General features: G+C 45.8%; 1 protein-coding gene across 4 annotated transcripts in view; it reads right to left on the reverse strand.

The window, feature by feature from the left end:
- Nucleotides 1-20,670: 20,670 nt before the first annotated feature.
- Nucleotides 20,671-23,639, reverse strand: part of SCARF1 (scavenger receptor class F member 1) — a 241,283-nt gene continuing 238,314 nt past the window's right edge. For all 4 annotated transcript variants that reach the window (XM_069226115.1, XM_069226113.1, XM_069226111.1 and 1 more), the window contains one exon: nucleotides 20,671-22,516. In XM_069226115.1, the coding sequence (XP_069082216.1) occupies nucleotides 21,423-22,516 (1,094 nt within the window). In that variant the 3' untranslated portion in view covers nucleotides 20,671-21,422. The remainder of the gene's footprint in view (nucleotides 22,517-23,639) is intronic.

The following is a 23,639-nucleotide window of genomic DNA, read 5'->3' on the forward strand; positions in this document are numbered from 1 at the left end:
GCCCTAGAGGGTGGCACAATCAGTGCTGCTGTTTTCAGGGGCCTAACCATAGCATCCCATGCCCTGGGTACCTAAGCACCTTTTACTAGGGACTTATAGTGGTAGCTAAAGGTGTATCCAATTGTGCCAATGCATCACAACAGTTTTAGGGAAAGAGCTTTGGCCCAGGGAACCTGGTTAGCAGGGCACCTGGGCACTAGATTTTCTAGGCTACATCATACATCAAAAGTGGGGGCTAACCATGTCAAAAATAGGCCTTTTCTCACATCTAGGCAATACAAATCTACTCTGCAACACTGGTCTCTACACCACTGCACTTTATGCCAATACACTCTATGCAAATTCACTTCACTCTGTAACACTCAACTCTATGGCCCTGCACTGTATGCCACTCTAACCTATGCTGCACCACTGCACTCAACACCACTTTACTCTACTCTGAAACAATTTTCTCTATGCCACTGCACTCTACACCATTCTACTCCACTCTGTACCACTCCACTCTACACCACTGCACTCTACTCTTAACCACTGCACGCCACGCCAATGCACTTGGAACAGCTGCACTCTATGTCACTGCACCCAACCCCACTGCACTCTACTCTGCACCCATGTACTGTACACCACTGCTCTCTATGCCACTCTACCCTATTCTATACCACTGCCCTCTGACACTCTACTCTGCAACACTGCACTATCCACCACTCTACTCTGCATTACTCCACTCTATGCTACTCCATCTATGCCACTGCACTGCAAAGTACTTTACTGTGCAACACTCCATGCTACTCTACTCTGCACCACCCTACGCCACCAAACTCTCTCTGCACTCTACGCCACTCCACTCTATGCCACTTGACTCTACTCTGCACCACTACCCTCGGCATCACTCAACTGTACGCCACTCTACTCTGTGCCACTCTAGTCTGCGTAGGCCACCCTATTCTAATCTACTCTATGCCACTCTAGTCTGCGTCACTCTATTCTGCACCACTCCACTCTGTGCCACTGCACTCTACTATGCACCACTTTAATCTAAGCCACTGCATTCTACAACACTGCACTGTACACTGCTGAATTCAGTGCAACTGCACTCAATACTACTACACTCTATGCAAATATACTCTGCATCTCTCTACACAAATGCACTCTACACTAGTCCACTCTACTCTATGCAACTCCACACTATGCCACTCCAATACACAACACTCTACAACACTGTACACCACTCTTTGCCATTCCACTCCACGACACTCCAGACCACTCTCCTCTGTGCCACAAACTTTAAGACATGCTGAACAACAGCCATGCTGGTATACAACATGGCTAAAACACATTGGCAAATCCAATAGCTCTTGCATAGGGGAGGCTTATTGGCTTTGCCAATGTTTGTTCCACATGTCAGAGCGCGAGACGTTCCAGGAATCTATGTCTGTCTCCAACATAAGGGAGACAGATATAGAAAGCCTTAACCATAAAAGCTTCAGCTTGGGTCCATGTGTCTGTTCAGCACAAGAGTACATGGCTTCATAGGTTTCCAGGTGATACGCAACCTACTGGGCCTAGATGATCAGTATTTATGTCAGTTTGACAGGCACGTCGATTAAGCCAACCAAAATGCAGTATTTTGCAAAACTGATCCACGTCAGCAATCCCTGGAAAAGTGCCTCTTCATCTTTGTTCTTTGGCTTTAGCTGCTTTCAGGGCATAGAGTCCAAGATCAGTCAGTGTGAATTGGTTAAGCTATGGATGTTCATTGCTCTCAGACATAGCAGAAGGCCACCATTACCAGGCACAGCCAGCAGTGCTTGAAGGTGGAGGGAGAGGAGTTTTACCAGAAGAGTGGAACTTCGCTGTAAGCATAAACAAGGGAATAGCAACCTTCCCCACCCGAAAGGGAAGATTGGTTTGAGTGGGAGTACTGGGCACAAGGACATGAAATCCGTCCCATCCACTATGGGCACAATGGTCAGCCTGCAGAGAGATCACCATATGGTTGGTGCAACCAAATACAACGGTGGAAAGACACACACAACAAGCATACTTCCTAGTTAAGCACTTCACGAGGAGAGGCTAGAGGCTCTATTTATGGTGGCTGGATAAACTACAGGTCAGAGCCACTCAGCATTTTCTCCAGAAAGGTACATGTAAAAAGCTGCATGCCTGCAGGCTAGAATCATGCTACCAGCACAGCACAGAGCATCACCTCATAGCCTGAGCTGACGGAGGAGTAGCCATAATCACTTGGGTTGAGGGTTCAAGATGGATGTCCCCTGGCAGCAAAGCAACGATCAGCAGAAGGACAGCACAAATAAAATGTGGAGCTTCTCCAGTTTACTTGTAGGGTTTCCAGTTTACTGTAGGAGAACATAGGGAAGGCCATTAAAAATGCGCAGGGCATCACAGCTTTTTCCAAGCAATGTAGAGGACAGCACTCTCGATGTGGCCCGTTGCGGCCAATCACTTGTCCAGTTGCTTGTAGTGAGAGGGGTGGCCCTGGGCACTTCACTTCTTCTTTGGTGCGGGGCAGCATCGTCGCACCTCCATCCTTGGGGCCGCAGCTGCCGTGTTGCATGCTGCTCGTTGTTCCCCACTGTGGCAGTATCTCTTACTCTGGGTCGCATGGGGACAGGCGCTGCAGATGGGGAGAAGGCTCTCGTCGGACAAGTGATTATGGACCGGCGGAGACAGTGTCATTAGGTGGCACCTGCCGCTTTTCCTGCTGCATCAGCTGCACTCTGTTTGCGTGGTGTGCGGAGCACTCGCCACGCTGATGGGGTTCGTACACTTACTTTGTTCATTACTTGCGCTGCCCGCACACTTTCGAGGGTGAACGAGTATGTTTCGCGGCTCTCCTCTTGCATTGCCTCATCAATATACAGGCCGAGGCATGCAGGGAGTTACATTCCCCATGCCGGCTCAGCGTCGGAGCGGCATGCCTCGTATTGGTGGGCGCACTCCACACAGGCTGTGTAATGCTGCTCCCACAGGTCTCCCTCTCACATGGCTGCTCCTCACCTTTTCGCCGCTAGGACCCGGTCGCGCCCTGTGGGGTAGTAGGCGGTTCTCCGCTTCGGGTGGGCAGCACTGTTGGGCTCACTGTGAGGCCGCAGGTGGGTGGCTTCAGGGGCCTCACTTGGACTGCTGCTTCCCGTGCTGGGTGTGTCCGTCGTGCTGGCAGCTGGCACAGGGGTGCCTCATTCGAAAGCTTCGCATCCCCTCATGCACGACGTTGAAGTTGCTGCTAACGCACCCACATGGAGTCGGACCCACTCGTTGCCATTGTAGTGTTGGGGGCCCTAGGCCATCATGCTGCAATAAGGTGACACAGACACTGTGGTAGGGGGTCATATAACTCCCCCCAGGGCATGTGCACCAGGCCCTTTTTATTGGCAGGGTCACCTGACTGGTGAAGTGTGTGATGGAAGATGTGGGGTGAGTGTAGAAGCCAGCCCTCAGCAAAGTGGCTGGTGGAAACACTAGAACGTGTCCACCAGGACACTACAGCCTGGATGGACATGGAGAAAGATGTGCTGTAGCGCGCTCCTGCTGAAAGGGGGTTTCTGGGGCAACAAATCCTGAATGACACAGGCATGGCATTGCTGCAACTGTGGTGCAGGTAGAGTTGGGCCTCGTAATCCTAGGCCTTATAGAGGCTGGGAGTGATGGTGATGGCACAGGACTGGTGACCCCGCAGGGGAAAGTGGGACAACTGAGGTGGCTGGAGGACCTATAAAACAGTAGAGAAGCACTGAAAGTAAATCCTAAATGAATAGCCCTGAATAATTAGGAAAAAGGGGTTGAGCTGTGACCAAAGGAGAGTCAATACTGCAGACAGATGGACTGTTGGCAAAACCCCCACATACCCCACTCATACTGCAAGCATCTGGAGGGATAGGAAACCTTGGGAACATTTCTCCCCACACAGTCACCCCCGATGACTGTGCTGTTGAGCAAACTGAAAAGCCAGAGAAGGTGTCAGGGAGCCGAGAGAAGTGACGAAAGGAGAGAAGAGGCCTCCATAAGGCACCAGGCCCACTGTTTGGGTGCACAATAACTGCCTGAGGCCAGTGAATTGGATGTTCTTCAGAGGCAGGAGACAACTAAGGATACCCCTTCCCCCCTTTTTCTTAGATAGAAGCAACAGAACAGGTCAGTGCACTTGCAGTCTGGAACCCTCAGGGATGGGCAGAAATGGTGCACCACAAGGCGGACCACAGGGAGAAATGGCTGATTCAGCAAATGCTACCCCAGATCAGACAGAAAGCTGAGGAGACTGTTTGGCCAAGCACACTGCAATGATATTGGAGGCCATTAAAGACACAAAACAAGTTTTGGAGGGCCAAAAGAAATGGACTGAAAAAGTTTCAGAGATAGAATCACAACTTGCCACTCTCCACCTGAGAGTCAGGACCTCATGACAAGATGTGCATGCATGGAGAGGGAGATGAAGGTACTAAAAGACACAGAAAGCCAGTCACGAATACACAATGTGAGACTACTAGGTGTACAGGAAGAGACAGAGGGACTTAGTATGGAATTCATGATTAAAAAATGGTTAGCAGAAACTGTACTTAAAGGATAGCCATCGAAATTCTTCTCCGATGAGAGGGCACATTGTGTACCAGCGAAAAGCACTGGTGGTGGAAGCGGACCCACACTTCATAATACACCTCATGAACTTCCAAGACGGGGATGTAATTCTGCAAAATGCTAGGAGACATGGCCCCTGGATGCTGGGAGGTTGAGAAGTCAATCTTTACCCAGACTATACTACACTGGTCCAGTGACAGAGAGGAGCATTCTTGCCACTCTAAAAAGTACCCCAGCAATTGATTTTGGAAAACTCGCTCATATTCCCAGTAAAACTGAGGATTGTCCATGGGGACAAGACATATTTCATTCACATTAGTTTAGGAGGCATTGACGTGGATGGGGAATATGGTATTGTGGTCGAGTCCACCACCCAGCACGGCAAATAAACTGGGAGAAGGAAGGCAAAGTCACTCCTGACCAAGGAACAAGCAAGAGAAGAAGAGGAGAAAACTGTGCAGGAGCTTAGGAAAAGTAACTCAGCCCTGGCCAATAACAAGTGGAGGGTGCTGGCACCGGAAACGAAGAGTAGTGGTTCTGACCGCATAGCAACTGGTACAAAGCCAGAAGAAAAAAATGCTACCAAAACATGCTCCGATGACCGCCTCAGATCTTGAATAGAGACCGCTGATAAGACTGAAAGGCAGAACACAGAGTGGAGCGCAGTCCTGGCCGGACTGCCTGAGACCAAGTCTGCAGAGAGATAAATGTTTGTGAACTATGATGAGACCATAAGTAGACCCTGCCCCCCCCCCCACCCCTCCCAGAATGCAGGGTTTTCATGCAAGTGGGAGATTTTTATTGACTGAGACATTGAGATAACAAGACTATGATCACTGGCTCCCAAATGGCGACAAGCAGTTAACATGTTATTTAACGTCTGGAGTTACATATACTGTGAATTGAGGGGGATGGTCAGTTGTAAGATCATGACATGGTAAGGTATGGAGGGGGGTAGTTCAAGAGGTAGTTTACAGAGCATCGGAGAATCCATCTATCAGGGCAGGTAATGGAAGGGAATATTTGTATCAAGGGACGGCAAGGAAAGTGGGGGAATTGCATCCACCATGTCGTATACACAACAGCTAAAGTTGCTAACATGGAAATCAAATAGTTTGGGCAATAAAATAAAGATAGGGTTGGTCACTAGAGCACTCAACAGATAAAAAATAGACATAAGACGTGTTTTAGAGTTTGGCGGATGGGGTTACACCATCACAAATGTGATGGATATCCCACCTACCGTGTTACAATTCCATTATATTCTATTGACATCGCAATACAGCGGACGGGCAAGCCATCATGTTTGTAACGGAGTAAACCGTCCACTAAACTCTAAATCAGGCCCATAGTGTTTTTGCAAGAGACACACCTCATGGATGCTCAACACTGTAGTCTGGGGAGGGAAAGATACAGGATAGCATGCTCTGGTTATAGGGGGGGAGTGATTTGTGTTAAAAGATCAGTGGCATTTCATATGTCCTGTACCAGGACTATAGATGGTGACACTTGACAGGGTAGGACAGCTCCTCACAATCAGACCACAGGCTCTTACGATTCTGAGAGTGGATTTTAACAGTTTTTGATACACTGATGGACAGGATGAGCTCCAGAAACAAGGGAAAGGTGACAAAAGGGAAGCTAAAGGGCTTCACGCAGGCAATGGGATTATATGACATCTGGAGGGAACTCAGGGGACAATAGAGAGCAAACTTGTTCCATTCACATGCGGATGACATGCAGTCTAGATTGGACTATTTCTTCACCAAAGGAGGCACATTATACAACTTATCTGAGGCACAATACCTAGCATGGGGATTGAGCGATCACTCCCCACTAAAGGTCACCTAAACCACTGATGGTCTGAACAGCACTAGGGAATGGAGAATGGCAACATGGTGCCTTGCCAACAACTTGCTAGGAACCCCTAAGATTAGGCAAGGCTACCAAGATTTACTTTAAAGAAAATAAAGGAAGTGTACAAAGTCACATTACAGTGTGGGAGGCATACAAGGCCACAATAGGGGAGTTATTATAGTTGAAGAAGTCAGGGATAAAAGGAAATAAGGAAATGCCTTAGTAGACTGATAGACCTGGAAGGATGCTAATACAGCTCAAAAGGGGTTACGCGATCATCCTCACATCCGAGTGGACAAGGGATTTAGATCTGACTAGAAAGGAATACTGCCTGGGTGCCCAAAACGAGGAAAAAATGGAATACCTTGAGGCCAGGAAAAGCACATTTATGTGGCAGGATACAAAGCGGGCAAACTGTTGACATGGATCAGGAGTAAGGAAAGGGAGGGCCTACACGTGAGGGAGGTTAGGCTGGACTCTGGGGAACGAGTGACAGGTAGCGAGCAAGTGGCAGAAGTCTTTGCAGATTATATGGAATCATTTTGCAATGCCAGAACCCTGGCCCCAGATGAAGAAGTGCTGGATTTTATTAAGGATTGCCCCATCAGGTGCTTAAGGCCGGAACAGAGAAGAGACTTAAAGGTTGACATAACAGTGGAGGAAATAGCAATGGCAATGAGACACATGCAGACAAGGAAGGCTCTGGGACCCAATTAGCTACCTATCGAGTTCCCTTTGTAAATTGTCTACGCGAATTGTGAGCCTGCTGCGTGCTGCTTATGTAGAGGCGTTCAAAATAGGGGAATTATCAAAGGATCAGAGAACAGCAACGGTTGTTTTGATACCCAAGGCAGAGAAACCAGAGATAGGTGTGAGTCATGTAGGCCCATATCACTGCTGAACCAAGACACTAAGATATTTGCAAAAGTTCTAGCTAATAGGTTGCAAGAGGTGATCAATGACCTAGTGCATCTAGACCAAAATGGATTCATGCCTGGCTGGTTGACTAAACAGAATCTACGGAGACTGCATAATAACACTGCAGAGTTGGAAAGATTGAATGACCCGAGGATGATTGTATCAATAGATGCCAATAAGGCATTTGATTTGGTTGAGCGGCACTATCTGTTTGACCCTTAGAGAAAATGGGGTTTGGACCCATCTACATTAGATGGGGTAAAGCTGCTATATTAAAAAAAATCAGGGCTAGGGTGAAACCTAATGGAGGGATCTCCCGGGGATTCCCAGTGAAGAGGGGCACTAGGCATGGCTGTCCACTATTACCGATGCTATTCATGCTGGCAATATAGGCGCTGGTGGGTGTGTGTAGACACACAGGTGTGGGGATGGCCAGATAATACAGGCTGGGAGGAGCATATTTTATTATAAACAGATAATACCTTGTAGGAAGCTGGCCCTCTATGTAGTGTGCAAAGCTAGGCACACTATGCAGGGGGTCCAGGCAACAACACGTTGGTTTACAGGGGTGAAAACTAGATCACCTAATGCTCTAATTTTTAAAGTAACTGGGTCGAGCAGTTATGCCAATCTTTGAGAAGTGCAAAGCATTTGTTGTACTCACAATATCAATCTTGCAATTCACCCAATCAAAAGAATAACTCGACACCTATTTATGAAAATACTTCATGTTTTTATAAAATTTTTAAAACTAAGATCATCAAAATTGGTTAAGTACTTTTTGGCATATGGATTTTTCAACATTAATAAAAGTAGTCTTTTTGTGTGTAACTACGCACCTTAGGAATCAATGGAGGATCACCTTTAAAAATACATATGGAAATCGAACATCTGGTTTACCAAGTTCTTCTTTTGCAGGTTGGTCAAGGTCATCAGTGGGCATGCTGTGCCAGCTGGAGAAGTTCAGGCGGCTCCCGGTTCCGGCGGTAGCATCGGTGAAAGTTCTCTGTAACTGGTGCAGGGCCACTGTGGGGGACCACTTTGGAAAAGTACTGCACAGGTAAGGTTAAAGGTGAATTTTGGGGGTCCCCTTGGAGTTTCAAGGTCACAAGGGGTGGGGGACCCTTAGGGCACAGCTGGTTCTTCGGTGCAGGGCACGGGGCGGCCAGGTGAAGACAGAATCAGTGAGCCAGGAGGTGTGCACAAGGATGCCCTCAGAAGCAGGAGGTAGGTGATTTTGAGGGTCGACTGCAGGACAACGGTCGCACTGTGGCAGGTGGTCTGCGTTGCTTCTGTAATCCCTCGACTGTGTGATGTCTGATGTTGGGTGACCAATACCCAGGGTATAGGCATGGGTTAGCCACTAGGGGGTGCAGTGCCACCAAATTTGACACACTGGCAGGTTTTGTCCTCGCGGTCATTGGGATGCAGCTTGGTCCAGCTGCAGCATCTGGCTCTGGAGTTAGCAGCTGGTCAGTGAAGTGAGCCGCACTGGCTTGCTGGTTCCTTGAGGTTTTAGAGTGGTACTGCCACTCTGGAGGGAGTTCTGTGGCGATTTGTGAGGCCTATGAACCTCTGGGTTTTTTGTAGAGTTGTCCAGTTGCCCAGCAGCTCCTCAGCGCTGGTTGTCGGGTCCTAGGTGCAGCAGGCAAGGTTTGGCACCTTCTCTTTGTTGCAGCAAGTCCACAGTTCTCATGCCTTGGATCTTCTTGGTGCTGGACTTCTTTTGTCCGTCAAATCTGATTTCTTAGTCTACGGATGCCCTCCAAATACTGCATTTAGTGGGCGTTTTAGGGGGAACATGGTAGTGACCAATGGGTCATCTACCTTAGGGTGGCTACACCCACAAAGTGACCACTTCAGGTGGGAGGGGTCACTTTCCTATAACTGATTGGCTATTTTCCTAGCATCCAAGATGGAGTCAAATTAAATGGAGGGTCCACCTCACAGGCAACACCTTAGGGGTGGTGCATGCCAGGTGGGGGCACTCCTACTCTTTGTTTGAATTTCCCACTGTTGCTCCTGCCAAAATGTGGGTTTGCAATGGGGGCAGCAATCTGCTGCTAGCAGCGGGCCTGGGGTTCGAGTTTCAAAGGCGGTAAACCCTTTGAAGCTCGCCGCCAGGGCAGTGCACATTCCTGAGAGAGGGGGTGTTTGCACCTCCACCCAGGAATGGGTTTGTTCTGCAACCCAGAGAGAAGGATCTCTCACCCCAAGGTTGTAGATTGGATGTCTGGTGATGGCAGGCTGGATACAAACAGTCAGCAACCATGCCAGGGTAGTAAGCTTTTGCAGAGGTCACCTCTAAGGTGACCCCGGGTACATTTTATAATCAATCCAACTCTGGTACCAGTGTGGATTTATCATTCTGAGTTGTTTGATACCAAACAACCCAGGGTTCAGAGTGGCCATCATGTTGCTGTGAAACTCGTACTGACCAGTGTCCAGCACATGCATTTAAAATGGCTGCTCTGTTCACTCACTATGTCCCAGGTTTGGCAAAGACACAGTGGGGACATATCGCTCATGCAGCTATGCTCTCACATACAGTATAGGACACCCTTACTTAGGGCTGGAAGGCCTACCAGAGGGGTGACTTATCTATATTGCATGCAGTGTGTAGTGGACAGGGCACACAGGCAGTGTGCCATGTCGAGTTCGCATTTTAGGTTTGCACCAGAGCACTCAGCCTACAATGGCAGTGCTGGGTGCATTTGGATGCATGGTCCTAGAGGGTGGTACAGTCAGTGCTACTGCCCTCAGGGGGATACCCTTAGTACCCCAAGCCCAGGGTACCTAAGTACCATTTACTAGCGACTTATAGTGGCACCTAAAGGTGTTGCCAATTAACTTTGCATTTTTTAGGGAAAGAACACTGGCACTGGGAACCTGGTTAGCAGGATCCCAGTGCACTCCAGTCCACGTTGCATCCAGAAACCAGGGAAAAGGGGGCAGAGATACTGCAAAAAAGTGCCAGTTTCCCACACAACTCCCCCGCAGCCCATAGAACAGGAGACTCAGCCAATATCTGGGAGAGGCTTTCTAGTCTGTCAGGCGAGGAAGAGAAGGGAAACAGGCTGGTTAGTTGCAGGGCCTACTCTGTCTCACATCTTACTGTCCAGGTCGTTCCCTATGGGGAATTGACCCATCTCAACAACTATAGGACCCAATCTGCAATGTCTTATACCTGAATCACCAGTGTCTGTATTATTCCCTTCTGTCTAGTGGTCAGAGTGTCCACCTCTGCTACCCCTATCTTAGCCAGGGCAACCCCTAGCTTATTCAAAGAGGTTACCCATACCTGGAGTAACCCCACCATGACCAAGAGGGTCGGGCCTAAATTAATATTTGTTATGGGGTCAGACCACCATGCCAAGGACAGTGCAGCCATAAAGGCTAACACACATGTAAGGACACTGACAGCTGTCAATGCCCAGAACCACACTTTTAGCTCCATACCCACAGGGGACATGGCTAACTCACAGGCTTCTTTGGGTTCAGGGTGCCTATCTGCTGTAAATGAGTGGGGGAACTCTACATCCTGCAGAGAACACCTCTTTCCACTCTTTTCTGTCAGCTGAGGAGCACCACCTCAGGCTGAGCAGGTGCCTTACTAGTCATGCTTTCTTGGGGGTCAAGCTTTCAGGGTTCAGAGTGGCCACCATGTTGCTGTGAAACTCATACTGACCAGTGTCCAGCACATGCATTCAAAATGGCTGCTCTGTTCACTCACTATGTCCCAGGTATGGCAAGGACACAGTGGGGGCATATTGCTCATGCTGCTATACCCTCACATACAGTATAGTAGACCCTGCCTTGGGGCTGGAAAGCCTCCCAGAGGGGTGATGTATCTATATTGCATGCAGTGTGTAGCGGACAGGGCACACAGGCAGTGTGCCATGTCGAGTTTGCATTTTAGGTTTGCACCAGAGCACTGAACCTACAATGGCAGTGCTGGGTGCATCTGGATACATGGCCCTAGAGGGTGGCACAATCAATGCTGCTGCCCTCAGGGACCCACCCTTAGTACCCCATGCCCAGGGTACTTAAGTACCATTTAATAGGGACTTATAGTGGCAGCTAAAGGTGTTGCCAATTACCTTTGCAATTTTAAGGGAAAGAACACTGGCACTGGGAACCTTGTTAGCAGGATCCAAGTGCACTCCAGTCCAAGTTGCACCCAGAAACCAGGCAAAAGGTGGAGGGGGTACTGCAACAAAGTGCCAGTTTCCCACATACCTTACTATACCTGACACAACCAGAACAATCACTGGCTCAATTGAAATATTTTTTTAGGATCTTTGGTAGGAACTCTAGCTTCCAGATCAACTAGACAAATCCCTATTGTATCCAGTGGGCAGCTGGGAGCATGGGAGGAGAATGCCACTTCTGCTACGAGTGAAGCTCAAACAATTCAAGTACCTGGGGATCTGCATTACCGAAACCAAGGCTGCCCACTACGAGGCGAGTCTGAAGTCTGTGATCCAGAGATTAGAGGGGGAAGTACGACATTGGTGTATGGTACCATTGTTCATTACGGGCCAGGCAGCCATGTTTAAAATTATAGCACTTCCCCGGCTTCTCTATAGTCTTCAGAATAGCCCACATTAGATCCCAGATGCTTTCTTCAACAGGGTTGCACTGGTCAGGACACTGTTGTGGGCAAGGGGACAGCCTAGAATAGACATGAAAGTCCCCCAGTGCTGTAAATATAAGGGCAACATTGCAGCAGTATTACAATGCGGCACAGGTTGGAGTAGTTTATGACTGGGCCTATTCGGGCTGGGAAGATCTGGCATTCCATCTGGACAGCAAGGGAATGGGAGACAAAAGCTATCTGTACGCGCTATATGGGGGGGAAACTTGGGACATAGGCGGTACTAGCAACAAAGACAGTAATAGACATGTGGTGTAAACTACACAGAGAAATGAAATGGAACAAAAGGTTGACCCCTAGAACACCGCTGTGGGAAGGAACTGGGGGCCATATGTATCATGCATTTTTGCAGTCGCAAACGGCCCGATCGGAGCATTTGCGATCACAAAAATGCATTTTGGTATGTATGAATTCCAATTTGCAATACGGTAACAAGTTACTGAATTGCAATTTCAAATTGCACATACATACCGATTCAGTATTAGGAAGGGGCGTGTCAAAGGCGTCCCTTCCTAATACTGAATTTCAGCGGTATGTAGGAATGCTTTGTGACCGAAATTCAGTTGCAAAATATTCACATTTTACTAACTAGTTCAAGTAGGTGGTAATCCGTTTGCAAATGGGAAGGGGTCCCTAAGGGACCCCTTCCCCTTTGTGAATGCATGTGAAAAGTTTTTTTTAAGAGCAGGCAGTGGTACCATGGACGACTGCCTACTCCAAAAAAATGAAAAGCAAACTGTTCATTTTTCTTTTTTAAACACATCCCGTTTTCTTTAAAAAAAAGGACTGCATTAAAAAAAAAATTGCTTTATTTTAAAGCAGTCACAGACATGGTGGTCTGCTGAGCCCAGCAGGCCACCATCCCTGAGATTTTAGCGTTTCCTAATGGGTCGCAAATTGTGACCTACCTCATGAATATTAATGAGGTAGGTCAATTTGTGAGCCATTAGGAAACGCTAAATGAAACACCTGGAGTTTCATGCATTCAAATAGCGATTACCTAATTGCGATTCGTAGAAAATCTCAATTAGGTAATCACTATTCAAAATAATGATACATCTGGCCCTAGGTTACATATGGAGTCTATAATGGAGGGTTGTTGGGATGCCATAGGACTTTTCAGGCTCCCGGATGTCAGGGACGTGAACGGCATAGTGCCATTTGAATATCGACAGAAGGAATATCAGATGCCTAGTACATAGTGGTTGAGATACAGACAGTTCCGACAGGCTCTTCAGGAACACTTTCCTGAGGAGGAAGAAACACAGGAAGACTCCCCCCTTGAGGAGTGATTGATAGATGGCCGCATAGAGGGAAAAATAGCCTCTCTCACATATGGCACCCTTAGGAGAAACACACAGGGCCCCCTTACACAATTGCAGGGACGCTGGGAGCAGGACGTGGGGAAATTGATGAAGAGGACTGGCTGACTGCACTGGAGTTCCCTGCTCTAGTTGCGATAAAGATGAGTTACTGTCTAATACAAATTAAATTTGGACCTAGGACATACTACACGAGGGTCTTACTCCATAAGATAGAGAGAGCGGACCATGCGCAGTGCTTGAGAAGTAGTGGACTTTGAGGCATTCTATTACACACCATATGGACATGCCCTAAACTGAGACACTTTTGGCAGGTGTGCAAGGAAGAAGCAGTTGGGACTCCCCTGGACTTTGAGCCCGACTTGCTCTGTTAGGTATATGGGGTCCCTCGTACTTCACAAGAAGTCAGAAAACTCTGGTTAACATGGGATGCCTGGTCGCCAAACAGGACATAGCACAAAAATGGGTGGCTGGGTCCAATTACCGACACAGAAATTGGAAAATTGGCATGGAGCATTACAAGATGTTGGAAAAACAGATATACAAAGGGAAGGGATGCATGCGGAAATATGCGAAAATCTGGGGTGCCTGGGAAGTGTCCTGCATGTAGTGGTGGGGTGATATAAGTGGATGGGGGAAACCCTGTTGATAGGAAATCCGATATTATAAAACATGTTGCATCAAGGGGACCAAGAGAAAAACAAAATGGTGCAGGATGTCTTGGAGGTTCAGCAATTTGGAATTTGGTAATGACAAGGGACTGCATCCCCATGGCAACTGTCCCGAAAAAAGGAGACACCGCATGACGTGGAACTGGACTCTTGCCGGACCCTGAAATAGAGGTTAATAATACTAGAGGTTGTGCTGTCTATATAATCTTCATGGTGTATTCTTATGAAAGATGTATGTTACTTGTTGGAAGTGAACACAGAGAAGAAGTCTAACCATAGGATATGCTGTCCTGTCATTTAGTGATACTCTGTATTGGATGCCAATTTGTTCAATAAAATAGTGAAATAAGGGGGCAGCAGCACCCTTGTAATGTGCACTGTCTGCACAGCAGACAGTGCACATTATGAGGATGCTGGGCATGGGGACCTCTGCATTGCCCATGCAATAGGCCCCCTATGGCTTCCTGCACCTGCTCTCCACCAGCCTTTTCATGGTGGGGAAACCACCATAAAAAGGCTGGCGGAGAGCCGACTTGTAATCAGCAGGGTGGTGCTGCGTGCAGCATCGCTCTGGCTGATTGCAACATGCACCCGCGGTCAGCCTGTTGGGATCTCCGATCCCGGCAGAGACGGCGGTACCCTGGCGGTCAGACCTCTAGGGTCGTAATGTGGTGGTCTGACCACCACAGAAGAAGCAGTCCACACCGCCACTGCGAGTCTGGCGGTCTAGTGACTGCCAGACTTATAATTAGGGCCTAAATATTATTGTGGTATAGAAGGTGTGATAGCAGAAGCAATAGGCATGTGCTGTGTAGTGTTGCTATACCCGGCATTTTGTTTGTTTATGCTTTAAATTGACTGGCAAACCCTTGGTGTTTGGCACATGTGCATCGAGGTCTTCCAAGCGAGGGCGACCAGGGGCTTGTATATGTCTGGAAAGGAAGTGTTCACCAAATAAGAAATCAATGCTTTGAAGGCATGTTTCCAAGGACCACCACAGGTGATGAACAAGCTATCAGGATCCAGTGCTGTTAGACTTATCTACGTACACTTGAAGGCAGTATTAGACATTCAGAGTGAGAACAGTTCTCTCAGCATCGCAAGCACATTATGGAATGAAGTAGAAGCCAAATATTCAGTTCAATATGGAGTGCATATAATCAAACAAGGAAAACATCACAACATGCCTGGACCTCTTGTCCAACTGCAGTAAGAACAACTTCACTTCTCTGGCTATGTCAAAGGCTGAGGTTCTGGTGGTAATCACATCTTTATCCCTCGAGTGACCTGACAGCCTCAGAGTACCAACAGCCACTTTATTGGAAATATGGTGGGCGGTTTACTCAGTGTGGAGCTCTCCTCTGTGGCCCAAGTCAATGGGATGGGTAAGGGCATCAAGCCTCTCTACTCCAGAGTTTCCTCCAGTTCCTCCAACCTGACCACGGCGTGGAGCAGACAAGTATGTGGGCACTGTGATTTGGCACTGCTCTTCTATAGCCAGCCATACTATTACCCTATAGTTGGATTACAAAATTACTCCGTTTGGGCATGTGACACTCCAGAATCAGCGACCTTGAGCCGTCAAGGCTTGCTCTAGGAGGTGGTAGAAGTTAGAACCTCTGAAACATCATGACTCAGTAAAGATATACACTGACACACACACACACACACACACGGACAGTGAGTGCTATAACTTCAAAAAAGAGTAAGTAAAGTATGAGGGTATAAATAGGATTTGTACAAAAACAGAAGGATCTAGCACATTCAAGGGCTTAGCTACAGCTCCAAAGGTACTTACAGCATTTATGCTCTTGGCATTGGATTTTTAAATAACACTGAGCTCCATGACCAGTGCTATTTCACAGGGGGAGCATACTGGTGTCTTTAGAACTTGTCAGACTTTACTCAATGCTTGTGATCACAGCTAATCAGCAACTGCGCAAGGCAAAACTTCATTTTGCATCTGCAGCACTCTCCAGATCCCATGAACGGGCATTTTTTTCTTGGGCCTTTTGTTGTAATTTGGCTCCATCTTCAGGTGGCTTCCTTTCCTTGCTGAAGTGTCAGTCCTGCAGCTAGTCAATGGGCCAGAAGTGACAGACAGAAAGACTAAGGTAGTACTATTTACTTACTACAACATGCAGTTCACAAACTTACAAGTGTAAATCTCCTCCTCCGTTTCTCCTATCTTTACTATTGTTCATAATCAAACATGTAAGATTACTACTTAGTAGTAAATGTGGGATGGGTCAAGACGAGTGGCTGGAAAATAGGCACAGTGGTAAATGGGAGGGGTTTAGGTAGGGATAAGTAGGGATTTAAGTAAAAATATACCCACAAAACAGTAAGGCAATTGGTATTCACAAACTGCAGTTTTAAAGTTATTAATGCCAAAAATAATTCAAAACAGTAGTAAATTTAGTCCATCTCAGAAATGGAATAAGTCCAGCATTACGCATGACCAACCACTGATATGATAACAACCTCCCATAGAAAATAATGGAGGGACTTAAAATAGAACCACACAAGAAATAATGTTACAATTGATTAATTTATTTCGACCTTTTAATGTATGTATATATATATATATACACACATTTAATTTAATGTTGAAATCATATAAATAAAAATAAATATTTTCATAATAATATATTAAATTAAAAAAATAATGTAACCTAAAAGTATAGAATTATATTCATTTAAATACATTTTGTACAAAATATTTTGGACATTTTAATACATAATAAATCAATATAAACATTTTAATTTAGATGGACTTTTTAACATAAAATCTTTAAAATCAATTTAAAAGGAATGTCTTTAAATTAATCAAATATTTAATTCACAATTAGGTTAACAGCACTCTAGCATTTTTGTTAAAATTTTAAATGAGTATATAAAGTTAATTTACATTCATTTTTAACAATTTGTTTTTCAAGTTTATTAAACTTTTCAAATGTTCCTGTATTTTACCATAGGGAGATCTCTGCCCCAGTGTTGGAGAACTCCACTAACATGTGAAAAGTTACTAGTCATTACTTTACACTATTAATTTAATTTCGAATTAAATATGAAATTAATTTTAATATATTAAATTACATTTACATTATTTTATATATGTAATTTAGATTGTCTGTATTTACCAACTATGTATTAAAAATTACAAACGTTATGTACAGAATTAATTTAGTTTAAAAAAAATTAAATGAATTTTTACATTAAAAAAAGGTTATTGAGTGCTATTTTGAGCCTCTGCCTGTATTATTTTCTACGGGAGGATGTTGCAGTACCAGTGTTGGCCATGAATGGGCTTGGGTTTATTCCAGGTCTGAGCTGTAGTACATTTATTACTGTTTTGGGGCTTTTTACGGAACAGTAACTTTACACTCTTAAATCTGTCTCCATCGGCCTTTTCCAGGGGCGGAGCCATGTAATTCTACACTTTGTAGTAAATCTACACAGAGATATGGTGCATAACCAAACATAGTAAATTTACTATAAACTGTCTGAATACATTTACACTTATAGATTTACTCACAATTAAATATACCTTTGCAAATAGGTCCCTGGTGTATCTGGTTCACAATATGCTTCTCCCTCTGATTTCATTATCTCTGGGTGTAAAATGGACAACTAACTGGACCTGAGACCCTACTTTTGAGTTTGTGAATACAAATCAACTGCCTGACAAAAAAAAGGATCCCACCCATGTCATGGAAGATCCCATCCTTGTCATGTAATTCAGAATTTAGGGTGGGAAAATCAGTTCCATTTTATATAGTTATTTATTAAAGCTTTTTCTGAAACCCTATGTGTCACCTTTGGGTTATTTCAAAACACTGACAAAAAAAAAAGAAGTCCCCAGCTTCATAGTTAGATGTGGTTGTTACTGTTTAATTGGTTCAGGTAACTAACCAAGTCCAATATTCTTCAGTGACAACCCATGTGCTGCTCTGGAATCAGCTGAAGGCAAGTTTGAAAAGTTCAGTTTTGAGGAACTGTTTGCACTTCAAGCAGTTGGTTTCAGCTCTTAGGGTGGGGTCAATGGAGTTTCAGAGTCTCGGTTTCAGAGCTTCTGTATTGCAATTCAACTGGGGGCATGGTAGTTGGAGTCCCACTTGGACCACAGTTCAGGGTAGGACCAATTAAGGCTCCAACTGATACTTTGAATGTTGGAAGGTATACACCCACAAAGGTGTGCCTCAGTGATACCGTAAATTAAGGACCAGTATTAAAAAAATGATGGCTGCAGTCCAAACTTTCTGGAGACTGGGGCTTCTAGAGCAGCAGGGGCACCTTTTTGGATCCGTGGACGCTCAGCAGGTGGCAACTGGAAGTGGTTAGGCTAAATTCCAGCCATGAGTTAGAAATATAACATCTCCAGAAAAGTACAACCTAAAGAGATAGTTCAAAGGGGTGCAGAATCAGGATTGTCAGCCTTATCCAACAGAACACAATCTCAGTGGACTGAGGCTGAAGCAAGGGATGGATGAGAACATCTATCTGGCAGGTGAGGAACAGTGCCAGCCTCCCAAAGATGTCAGCAGGAAAGCATCTATGCAGACACACATCCTGGAGGTGATCTTTGGTTACTTCAGTGACACTAGCCACCTAAATATCAAGGATCTCGTGGCTCATGGGTGAAAGTTTGAGGTGAACAAAATGCGCATCTTCAGTCAGATGATCCTTGTGCTGGTCTTCCATTGGCCTTTTTCCTTGCCTGGCAGACCAGCTTCTCTTATTCTGGTCTGTCAAAAGTACACAGATTCTACCAAGTCCAAAGCACTTACGGAGAACAGCTCCACACATAGATTCTGTCCATGGAAAACATCTTTCCCAACACTGGTGTGCAGAGTGTTCTCGAAGTCCAGTTTTTGAGAAACTCATCATGGCATTTATTCTTGCCTTAGTAATCTATTGCAGAAAGGTAGTCATTCGTAAAGTCAATCATAACACTTCATGCTCATTTTGTTTAATGGAGGCACACTGCTCAAGCTAGAGAGCTCTGTTTGCCAGGTGCCTATCAGCTATAAAGGAAATGGGGGACTTTCACTTACCTGACGGGAAAACATAATCTGAATAATTTGAAGAGAGTCAGTGGTGGAGCTGAGGTACTATGAAGGAAAATTTGTTAATGGAGAGCAGATGTTTTCCCCTGAAACCCATCCAGCATGGCGGCCCACACCACCACATAATGATGACAAAGAAGGCCACCATAGGCGGCCCTCGCCCACCGCCAGGCTGCCTCCGACAGGCAGCCTGGTGGTGGACGGCATCATTATACGACAGGGCAGCGCTGCTGCCCCTCGGCTAATGATCCCTTTGCCTCCAGCCTTTCCCTGGCGGGTTTCCCCACCGGGAAAGGCTGGCAGAAGGGATGCACCGGGGCACCCCTGGGGGCCCCTGCACTGCCCATGCACTTGGCATGGGCAGTGCAAGGGCCCCTGTGCAGTGCCCCATCACGCAGGTCACTGCCTGATTTACGGGCAGTGATCTGCGTGACGGGTGCAGCTGCACCCGCCGCACAGAGGCATTGATGGCAGCTCCATGTGGAGCCGCTGGCAATGTCCCGGCGAGGCATTCCTCTGGGCCGGCGGGTGGAAACAATGTTTCCACCCGCCGGCCCAGAGGAATGTCCATTATACGGCCGGCGGGGTTCCGTGGGAGCTGGCTATCACTGGAAAGACCGCCAGCATGAACACGACGATGTAAACCGCTGTGTTCATAATGAGGGCCTTAGACCCAAAAGCAATCAATACATGCAAAACCCTCAGGAAGATAGGAACCATTGTAATGAAAGATTGTGTTGAGTTTCCACATGGTGGACAGTTAGGTTGCTTACGTACCTGGAGTGCAGGTATGAAGGCATTCTGAACCACCAGTAAACTGCTGCGAACTCAAAGCCTTCTTTGAGGGGTTGGACCCACCCTTGATTATCAGGGGCAGTAATTTTTTACGTCATCATGGAACAGAGAGCGCCTGTAGCAGGCTTGCAGGAGCTATACCACAATCCCATTCTTTGTGCTGCACCGACGCAAAAAGGATATGCACATTTCATTTTTCCATCTACAGCACATACATTAAGTTGAAAAATCTCTGAGCTAGTACATGGCCTGTAGACAGCAGAGCTTAGGAACACAGGGCAGTAATTACCTATCCATGCACAAACCTCTTCTGTGGTGGTCGAGCAAAAAGAATGGGAATTGATACAACCCCAAGTGTCAAATTCACTAAGAAAAAAATAAGGCAGGTGAGAGATAAAACACAGTAAAGTATGAAAAGCTTTAACAGTGTGGAAAACGAGTCATTTTGTTAGTAAGATCCATAGATCAGCTCATGGTTGCTTTTCATATATTTATCAAGAAGTCCTGTACACCCGTGTGCAGCCTGCGGGTTCTCCTACCAAGCGTAAGCAGGATAAAATGTCATTTCACTTCACTTGGTACAATCTGAGATTTTTAGACCCGAAATTCAATCTAGCAAAAACAGAGAAGGCTTTTGAGTGCTGGAACTACATTGTTGAAACAACCTACCTTTAGGCATAGATCCAGCATACACCATTGAAATTTGCTGCTTAAGCTCAATGCTCAGTTCGCCACAAATCGCTAAAGTTCACAGTGCATTGTGCTAATTGACAAATAAAAGAACACACTATGAATTGAAGGTTTTAATATCAACTGTTGGCGTGATCTCCACAAGCTTGCTCCTGCTCAAGATGTGAAAACCACCCCAACTCTTCCAGTCCGCCCCGTTCCATCTTCAAATAGAAACCTGATCAGATTAAGCAACATCTGGAAGTTACCAATTTATGTCCAGAAGATGGTTCTGGGATACATTAACCTACCACACCATACAATACATGCGAAGGTCCACAATATGCTAATTTGAAAGGATGTGTTCATGATGTGATTCGCGGTGGACTTGTAGGGAGGCCCCTTCTGATCATAGCTGCTTCAATTCTCGCATGACATCATCGGCAGACAATCAGCCTTAAGAGTTCTCCTCTGGACTGGCCCCTTGTGCCATTTCCAGAATATTTAATGTTCCCGAAATGGGACTATAATACACTTTGCAAACCAAATGATTCCATGTCCGTATCTGTTGATAGCAGACGTCTTTGCGTACTCAGTGGAGGGTGTCAGCCTTGTAAGACATTGTGAATTGAGTAATTTGTGAACAGATTCCAGGATCACAGATACAGGGTCTCTCCTGCCAGGCCCAACCAGCAGAGCCTGACCATTCAGCAGAATGTATCCTTAATACTAAATTAGAGGAGGTTGCTTAAGCTCAGCTGGTAATGGGTGAAAGATGTTTTCCTAAAAAATGGGAAAGGAACAGGGACTCAAGATCTGTGCTCTTTTGGCATCCACTTCATATTAAGACCTGACATTGCTTTGAGCATTTTTAAGTATCAGAAACATCGGTAGTTGGCTGAAGCTGAGTCAACTGGTTGTTTCCAGGGTGGCAGATATTTTCATACTTGGGCTCAGAGTCTTCATCCGCCACACAGATGGTTTGCCCCTGTCTGTCCAGCTCATTCACTTGAAGAGGTGGTGGGATGCCTTCCGGCTTTTTATCTGCATCCTTATCCAAAGAATCAGCATTATCCAATGTCTCTGCTCCCTCCTCTGCATTCAAGTCTGGTTTTTTAAGAACGGAAGAAGTGGGAACAAGAGGTTTCTTTGTATCCAGCGGTTTGGCTGTGTGTGGTCGGTTTGACCTTTGAGGCTTTTCTGTCTGCATCAGGACTTCATTTTGGGGAGTGTTTGATGGAGTTGCAGAACTAGCCTTCAAGGCTGCCTGAAGCAAACTCTTCCGTACAGGCTTTTGGATGCCATCAACACTATTACGCAGTTTGGGTTCATCTTTGTGACCCAGTTTTGCCCTCTGAAGGCTACCGAAACGCCGTAGTACAGACTTGACTGGCCCTTCCCCCTCAATGTTCACAGCTGGCTTTGAAGGCTTTCCGATCGGTCCCACATTAACATAAATTGTTGTCAGCCTTGGAATCTTCATCCTTCCTTCAACTTTCTGCTCACTTGAATTGTCCTCTCCTGTCACTGCCCTTTGGGCAGCCTTTTGTGCACTGGACAGCGTACGCCTCCGACCCCCAGATGTGCTTCTTGTGGAAGGATTTTGATCATCATCCTGCTCTAAGGAAGGTTCTGCACACTCATAGATCTGTTCATCTGGCTGAGGATTGGCCTCCTCCATCGGATAATTAGACTGGACCAAGGACAGTTTAGGAAGGCCCCAAGGGAGCTTCGGTTTTCGAGCAAGATTGGATGTCTCAGTCGTGGAGCCCCTTCTAAATTCAGGTGCAAATTTTGTTCCTTCAGCAAAAGAAACAGATGGCCTCTTTGCTTTAGCGTTACTGGAGGTCCGAGGAATAGAGAACGGTTCGGAAATATCATCTTCGTTGAAGGCTGAGGCTCCAGGGAAGACATTGCACTTTGAACTAATCTCCTGAAATTCACCTCTGGCAACTTCTGTAATTTCTGAAACAAAACAAGAGATGCAGTGAACAGACATATAAAGGGACTATGTGGTACAGCCTATGAAATGCAACCAAAGTTAGCGAGGTTTATGGGCTCAATTGAAGTCCGTTATTTGAGCTGATGTGTATAAAAGAAAGTGGGCTTGTAAACTGCAACGCTGCTCAGTGGATGATAAATATCATATCCAGGCTGACGGAATTCCACAAGAATGGAGGGCCAAATTGTGCTACAGGGCTGGCTAAATTATGCAGCAGTCCTCTCTGCTCTGACCAAAATCAATGTAGAATGTTCATAGGTATGCATATTAAGACAATATTCAATAGTGAAATTGCATCATTTTGGCACAATTGCTATGTCCTTAAAATCAATCCTTGGAAACCTTACCATAACTGAGATAAGTAACAGTTTAGGTCTGATAAGTTTCCACGCTCTTACTGAACCCATTGCCTCCACGGGTCATATCCTAGAAAAGATTACCAATACAGATCTCACAATCCTAATGTCTAAGTTATCGCTTTAGAGCAGTGGTCTCCTAACTTTTTAATGCCGCGCCCCCCGCCAGTTGAAAAGTAAAAATCATTGGGCCCCCCTCAGAACTTTTCACAAATATTTTATAAAGATGGCAATGTTTAAATGTGTCTAGATGTATTTAAACATTGCTGTTAAGTACTGTTACCTTTTTTTTAAATGCAATAACATGTTTCTGTTTAAAACAAAACACTGTTATCTGTGTCATGCATCTTTTGGCCAGAGGCTGTTGCACCCCCGGGATCACTTGAGGTCCCCCAGTTTAAAGACACCTGCTTTAGAGAGTCAAATGTGGCAATGTACACTCAGAGCATAGACATGTCTCAATAAGACACTTTCTTCTTCTTTATGGTCAATGCTAACTATCAATAGCGAATTATTGAATAAGCAAAGGGAAGGAACATTATGCACCAAGAAAAGTGAAGCTATGAGGCATTTTATAACTTTGAAAACAAATTATGCAGCACATTTGGTAGCATCTAGATCTTTTGACACACTTTAATACAATACCAACGCTTTAGAGAATACATAAGGAAAACTATAGACATTCACAGATCCCACTCAAAGTCTTATTCACCAACAGGTATGGATGTTA

This window comes from Pleurodeles waltl, chromosome 3_1 (genome assembly GCF_031143425.1).
Source record: "Pleurodeles waltl isolate 20211129_DDA chromosome 3_1, aPleWal1.hap1.20221129, whole genome shotgun sequence".
NCBI classification, from domain to species: domain Eukaryota; kingdom Metazoa; phylum Chordata; class Amphibia; order Caudata; family Salamandridae; genus Pleurodeles; species Pleurodeles waltl.